This window comes from Mirounga leonina, unplaced genomic scaffold (genome assembly GCF_011800145.1).
Source record: "Mirounga leonina isolate KUSES-001 unplaced genomic scaffold, KU_Mleo_1.0 Mir_101664, whole genome shotgun sequence".
Taxonomy (NCBI): Eukaryota; Metazoa; Chordata; class Mammalia; order Carnivora; family Phocidae; genus Mirounga; species Mirounga leonina.
In genome coordinates, this window is record NW_023270175.1 from 17,216,648 (window position 1) to 17,224,235 (window position 7,588).

A 7,588-nucleotide genomic window follows, 5' to 3' on the forward strand; every position below is an offset into this window, starting at 1 on the left:
TTTAAAATGGAGGAGGAAGATGAAATTTAGGCTGGAAAACAGAAAGTGCCTTATGCAAAGAAGTTACAAGGTGAAATCTGAGCTAATATTCATACATTTATGATATCTGTTATGCCTTTTATTCCCCTTCCCCCTTGTAGAGAAGTTTTACAGGGTTCTATTACAGGAAAAATGTGTATTTACAGAGCTCTATTACAGGAAATATATAACACACACACACAGACACACCCACAAACACGAACATACAGAACCAATAAACTAGAAGGTAGAAAAAAACACAAATTGAGGGACTAAAAAATAAAAGCCAATATGATTTTTAGGGTAATTTTTTTATAACGCTATTTTTGTTTCATCTTCACAAGAGAGCCTGATTGAAAACCAATTTAACCCCATAAACTTCTGTTCTCCACCAAGTATGCATCTTCAAAACTGAAATTTTAAATTACAAGACTAGGCATGGTACAGTGCTCAATGTTTGTATTTCCAAACTTAAGGTAAAGACATGGTAACTACCTTTCTTAACTAAAACTTTAGAAATAACTCTTAATAAATTACCATGCCTCCATGATTCTTCTAAAATCTTGCAATGATTTGTCTTTCCATCTGGGCTGCAACAGGGTTAACTTAACGAAGGCCCTTACCATCCATCTACTACTATGCAAAAAGGAGTTCTACTTTTAGCTTCAAAGGAGTGTCACAGATTTATCCCCTCCCCCTCCTCACTCCTTTTCTCCCTCCCTTCCCTAGCAACTGGTAACCTCAGAAAGAGAACTCCAAATCTAGAAAGAAGCAGTTGGTCCCTGGCTTCACTCGAGTTGCCAAGCTGCTCTAAGGCAGAAGCACAAGTCCGCTCTCCAGACGGAATTGGCCTACGTGGGCATTCAGCTGGTTTTCTCCATCACCTCACGGAGATTTTCCTGATCAACTTTCTCCATGGCTTGTATTGAAAATGTGTAAGTACAAAACTGAGCAGAACTGTTTAATTTTGAAGGCAAAAGGCAGTTTTAATTGTTTTTCTGTGTAACTGGGACAGGGACGAGTGGGTTGGAGAGAGTGCAGGAGGGGATCACAGACAAAACCTTGCAGGACACAAACTCAGGTACTAAAAATACTGGATTTAAGGGCAGCAATTCTTAAATGTAATTTTGAAACAAATGTTGCAAATCCGTAGTCTAAATAGTTGGTGTTAAACTTGAGGAAATTCGTTCTCTAGGGTGTGGTACGGGTTCAATGAAAGAAAATTTTAACAAAATTCTGTTGCAAATGTTGAATGGTGCTTCAGAGAGACAAACTGGAATGTTTGTTAACACAAATAACCTTTCTTTTACTTCTGTGGAGAAAGAAAAAAAAAAGTCTTTCCTCACAAGACTTTCCAGGACACTCCTGCCAGAATCTGAATGCTGGGCTTTAGTGGATCATAGGTCCTACGTGGGGGGAGGGGGGGCTGTTAACTGGAAAGAGCTGCTGTTTTCTATCGCAAGCCTGCGCATGCTGCTCTCTGGGTCTTCTCCGCTTCCTTGCTACCTTGAGGAGGTGGGGACTTGGGGAATGGGGTGGAGCCACAAGAAAGCCAGAAAGGGAAATCGGGTTGTCTGTTTAAAGAAGCCACCTGGTACGGTGAACGTGGGCTAAAAAAGTGCTTGCTGACTTTTTACGTGGGAGGAGATAGGCTTTCCCTTTCCCCTTGTATATTCCAGCGAGTTTAATCCATCACATATTTCAGATACTCTCAGATCACTGCATTTCCTATTAATTAATTTATTTCTATTTTTGCAAGCCTTGGTGGGCACGCCTCTTCGCCCAGTGGAGTAGTTGCAGATGAGTGTGGGATGCGGGAGCCGCGCCCCGACGACGTGTCCCTCCAGTGTCCTAGTTCCATGCCAAAAGATGATGCGGAGCCTTGGGGCCACCATCGCTTCCTGCAGAGACCTCCCCTCAGTGTGCTGACTGACCTGGCGAGAGAGCAGCTGGAGCGCCCCTCTGAGACAGCAGGAGCCTGCATTCCTGTCGACAGTTCAAGAGCTCACCAACACCCCTATGGGCCACCACCTGCTGTTACGGAAGAGTCCCTAGCAACAGCAGAAGTAAATAGCTCTGAGGGGCTGGCAGGCTGGAGGCTTAGGGGACAGGATTCTATTAATGTGTCCCAGGAATTCTCTGGCAGCCCTCCCGCACTGATGATAGGGGGGGCAAGGGTCAGCAGTGGGGGCACCGAGAGAGGTGGCTATAATGCAAGGTTATACATGGCTTTGCCACGAGGTCAGGGGTTCTTTCCATCCAGGGCTCCACAAGTAAGAGGCCCCCCACATATCCCCACGGTTAGATCAGGGGTAATGATGGAGCTGCCTCCAGGAAATACAAGAATGGCCGGCAAGGAAAGGCTGGCTCATGTTTCTTTCCCACCCGGAGGCCCCCGGCACCCCGTGGAGAATTGGCTGAGGCCTCCCGCCTTGTCTTCCGGTACTCCCGGTTTACCTTCTTGTCCTACTGCTCATTGCTTTGTACCTCCTCGACCTCCGAGTTTCAGTCCATTTCTTGCTATGCCTATTGCTTTTGCTCCACCCCCAATATTTGGTCCTCCACTGCCTTCTTATTTTGCCAGTTTTCCTTCCTGGGGCATGCCAGCTCCTGCGCCTTCAAACAGAGAGAACAACTGATGACAAGGGAGGGGGAAAAAAGGTTGGGGGAAGAGGTGAAAATTACTCATTTATGTTTTTATATTTGAAACCCCCTACCCTCTTACACTTTGCTTAGCACTGATGTGCATTACATGTTTGGAGATTCAATAAAGATTCTAAAGTTTGAAATACTGCGAATTATTTTTAAAAACGCCACCCCAGGAGCTTAAACCCTGGCTTTTGTTTTCTAACTTTAAGGAAATTAAAGCAGTAGTGGTAGTACTTTCTAAGTAGCTTAGTTGAATCCCTAGCCTTGGCTTGCAGCTGTGTGACTGCGGGAGGGTCAATTGGGTTCTTGTTAGGCCAAATCCAGGGTGGGGAATTACTACCTACCGAAGGTTATGGGGTTTGCTCAGAGCAGGATGGGAAAATTAAAGTCCATAAAGTAGACCAAAGTCTAGGTAATAGAAAAAAATGCACAATGGGTAAGAATAGGATGAGACCAGTGAGAGTACTAACCAACATTTATAACAGCCAGTTAGAGGCAGAACCAGGCTGAAAGTGAAGAAAGAAAAGGGGCAGGGGAGGGACGCCTGGGGGGGCTAAGTCGGTTAAGCCTCTGACTCTTGATTTGGAATCAGGTCATCATCTCGGGTAAGATGGAGCCCCAGACCCGTGCTGGGCATGGAGCCTGCTTAAGATTCTATCTCTCCCTCTCCCTCTGCACACGCTCTCTCTCATAAAAAAAAAGGGGGGGGGGCAGGGGAGATAGAGTTGTAGATCACTGCTTCAAACGTGAACTAGTTTGCCCCTCAATATTACACTGTTACTGAGAACATGGTATATACAGAGCTGGCTTTATAAAAGTCCAGGGACAAGGTGGAACAGGGCTGGTCCCTTCACCTTTTGCCTGAACACAGGGCTACTATCTACTCAGAGCTCTTAAACAGATGAAAATATTTTACTCACATAGAATTATTTTCTCAGATACTGGCTGTTTGTACTCTATAATGTGCTGCAATGCCCTATTATAATGATGGTTCTGAAAGATTATCACAATGGATAGGAGCTTTTTCAAATATTAGTGACAGATAGAAGCACAGCATGCAGAGTGGAAAGATGGTCATTCTGACCACTGCACAACTCAATTCACTATATAGTAAAATGCCCTAAAACAGAGCGCCACTCTGTATGAACAACCACTAAATTAGAAACGTCTTTAGAGAATGATTCTTCAAACAAGTATTTTTCATGTCCAGAGCTGATGGTGTAGGTGATGTAAGAAGTTAAAAGCTGAGAAAACCTGTAGATCCACAAGACACCTAGCCTATAAACAAAACCATTAATGTGTTTTTAGCACCAATAACAGGTTTGTTGCTACTCTGACAAAGGGCACATGGTTCCATAAAGTTTCTTTGTCTCCATTTATTTAATAATAGATTGTTCTAAATTTACAGGTGATAGTGCAGGGCTTAGAAGGAACATCTGGATAGTGCTTGCTAAAATTCCCCTCACTGTGTATGTCCTAAGGTTGGCACAATTCCATCAATACACTGTAGTGGGTTGAGCAGAAGTATTCAGCAAATCATTTGACAGTTGCTCACTATGAGGAAGCTTAGTCCCAGTGTACCAAACACTTACTGAATTTTCAGCCTTAATGAACAGAGGAGTTGGGCATGCTTATAGTCATCAAAAATACCTTTTGAGCCAGATGTTAAAAGATATTTTGACAAGAAATCAAGTTGTCGTGTCAACAGTAGTGCTGAATCTTTGGAGAGTTGCCAAAAGGTGTGGTAAGTGACAGCAGGACAGGATACATTTTCTTTCTCAAAGGAAGTAGAGTGATAAAGTCTCAGAAAGACTACTCACAATTACAACAATCCATGACAAATTCTCTGTAACAAGAAAGTGCCACCAACACAATCTGCTGGTTTTCAACTCTGTTTTCTCTCCTAACACCCTATGTTTGTTATTTTCTGTGTCATTTCTAAACACTGAATACCTATAAGGAGCAATAAAAAAATAGCTATTAGCAAATTGAAGCATTGAAGTTTTCTTTATAACTCCGTGATGTAGGATGAATATATTTTCTTTAGTTTATGTAAAGCTCTGTGCCTATATAACAAATTTCAGTGAATGCAAGTATGGAATAAGCCTAGGATCCTGTTGTTAAATGCAAGTAAAATGTAAATATTTTTGTTTATTCACACCCTCTGTATGGAAATAATGTATCATTTTGTTACCATAGGTGCTGGCATCCTCAATGACAGTCAAACTTTTTAAACACATGATTTGCCTTAAAATTGCTATTTTTAAATTATTTTAGTATAACATAAGCAAATATTAACCTATAACACAACATCCTATTCATTTTAGAAAGTGCTCCTAATGCAATATATTCAACATTCTTGAACATATACATTTTCCCTTTCTTTTCTGTGGCTTAAATAGCTCTTTACTACAAAAGGAAAAGATAAACATCATCAAAGTAGCCCTTTCTTCTGCTAGTAATGGGAATGGGTTAAGTATTTCTTATTGTAAGTTATAATCATTGTCACAAGAAGATTCATGTCATACAGTTTATTATTTATAGTTCTCATTATATTCTTTGTCACAAGACTGTAGCATCAGAATTTTAATGTCCTATATATTCTCTAGAAGATAATCATAAACTGTACAACTTTGACCTTTTCCATGTCCCAAAGTATGATTCATTAGCCATTTCTATTTTCCATTGTTTACAACTTCCGTAGCTCGATGGAAGAAGTACACATGGAGCCAATCAAGCTGAAGAATACTGAAAAGGTTAAAGTTCAAAGTTATGAAATTTTTTAAGTTTATAGTCTTTCATAAACCAGAATGACATTAAAAGTACACTTCATTCTTCTGAGAATTATTATGACAAATACTAACCAGGACCAAATAATTTATTTTCACTGGAGTATTCAGGTTGAGATCATAGTGCTATCTTTATGTACCATGAAATAAGTGTTGTTTTTTTTTTTTAATTTTTTGGTGGTTGCCACTGAATAATTAAGTTGCATATATATAATGGGGAATAATATCCTTACATAACTATTACATTATATTATAACAATGGATTTGGATTATCAAGTGTTATTGAGAGATGTTGATTTTTATAGGCCCTAAATACAGAACTATGTAAAATGACTCTATTTTAAGATCAATGCACCAACCCAGAGATAAAAGAAATTTTAGACAGATAAAAAACACTATGTCATGGGGCACCTGGCTGGCTCAGTCAGTAGAGTATGTGAATCTTGATCTTGGGATTGCTGAATTTCAGCCCCACACTGCACTGCGTATAGTGTTTACTTTAAAAAAGAAAAAAAAAAAAAAACACCATGTAATGTCATAGGTTGATTCCATAGCTATCAAAAAACCTTATGTGTATTTTTTATAATAAGCTAGATTGAGTGATAGTCCCACAGAAAGAGCAAGTGATGGGACTAAATTAAGCGAAATAACCCATCTATTTCTCTGTGGTAATAGTCATTTTTTTCTTACAATGATGGAAATGTGTTGCATTTATCAAATCAACTCTAGATCTGAGAAGTCAGAGAAATTGTGCTCCATCGTGCAATCCTTTTCTTAAGTACTTCAGAAGGTGATACTCCTACTAAAGACTGATCAAATACATACTTTTCAAATACACACTTTTAAATACATACTTTTTCACCCACCTTTGGGGACTTCACTGCCACTCAGAAAGGCTTTCTCAGTATCTCAATTTCTCAGAGAAATTATTTGTGGAACTTATTTTCATAAAGTGACTCCACCATTGTTTTTTTGAGAATGGACCCATATCTTGTATGACTTTATGGAGGTAAACTGTATTTTTTTCAACTCTGAAAATCTCTTTTCCTAAGTAAAATAAGATTAAAAAAGCACACAAACCCATCAATCCTGTCATAAAGGACTTTGTCCATCTAATTTTTTAATCATATAATTTACGGGGAAATATTCATTTATAACTGACTTCATCCAACACCCTGATTGTAAAAGTTTTGAGTCAGAGGCAAAGCAACACAAGGAGTACAGGGGTTGATGGATGGTGTTTGTGCATGTGAGAAAAAGCTGATGGAGAAAGAGAGAGGATTAAAAATAGAGAGGGGTAGCACCACTGTCAGTTGAGAAGAGATGAAGTGATTTAGAACAGTGGAAGTACTGTGGAAAATGTAATAAATTTGGATATAGGAGAATATAACCCAGAGAAGGTAGAAAGGGGCAGTTTGAAAAGAAAAAAAAAAAAGTGCTATGGATTAAGTATTTAATAACAGAAAGGTTCCATGTAGGAGCCACACATTTGAGAGGGTGGGGATGAGATGATTAGAGAAACACTATCCAGCCTTCCTAAAAATGAATCTATCTCCACAGCTTCATTCCTTCCTATAAATATCACCTCTCCTTAGATAGCAGCCAATCTCATATTCCCTATGTGAAACTGGAAACTCCTTCTGTTTGAGGTTTCATCAAGCCCCCAAATTGGCCTTGATAAGCAGACACATCATCATCAAGGTTAACTCTATTAGTGAAGTAGGTATGCAAAGAATTAAGCTCACAAAAGAACATTTTCTCTCTAGGTTCTGAAATAAATAAGAACCTGAACTTTTTTTTTTTTTTTCAAATTTAAACACTAATCATTTTTTCCTCTAGTGAGGTACACTGATAATTTTCTAATTTTGCCTTTTCACTCCTCCTACTAAATCATAATTTTCTGAGGTGTAGTTGTTGGCTTTATTAATTACACTTCATCCAGAAACCAGGTAATCTATTATTTTCCCTAGGGGGCAGATGTATACCTCCTTTAGGTATAAAATCCTTATACATTGTGTTAATCTTCACTGGTGATCAATAGTTATTAGCGATATATTGTACAATAAATGTATTGAGAACAGTGTTTAATGCCCTAACTAAAAAGTTGATTGTCTATAAATGGAACATTTTTT

At 39.2% G+C, this 7,588-nt stretch overlaps 1 protein-coding gene across 1 annotated transcript; it reads left to right on the forward strand.

Annotated features, from left to right (window-relative positions):
* The first annotated feature begins 772 nt into the window (after positions 1-772).
* PRR32 (proline rich 32) lies at positions 773-2,801 on the forward strand. Its single transcript, XM_035006319.1, has 2 exons — positions 773-953; positions 1,778-2,801. The coding sequence occupies exons 1-2, from the start codon at positions 934-936 to the stop codon at positions 2,655-2,657; spliced, it is 900 nt and encodes a 299-aa protein (XP_034862210.1). The 5' UTR covers positions 773-933; the 3' UTR covers positions 2,658-2,801.
* Positions 2,802-7,588: the final 4,787 nt, after the last annotated feature.

Bases quoted from the DNA above. Each gene is read 5' to 3' on its own strand.
- PRR32 (XM_035006319.1), top strand. From the start codon at position 934: ATGGCTTGTATTGAAAATGT. The intron at 954-1,777 runs GTAAGTACAAAA...TATTTTTGCAAG, and splicing joins ATGGCTTGTATTGAAAATGT to CCTTGGTGGGCACGCCTCTT.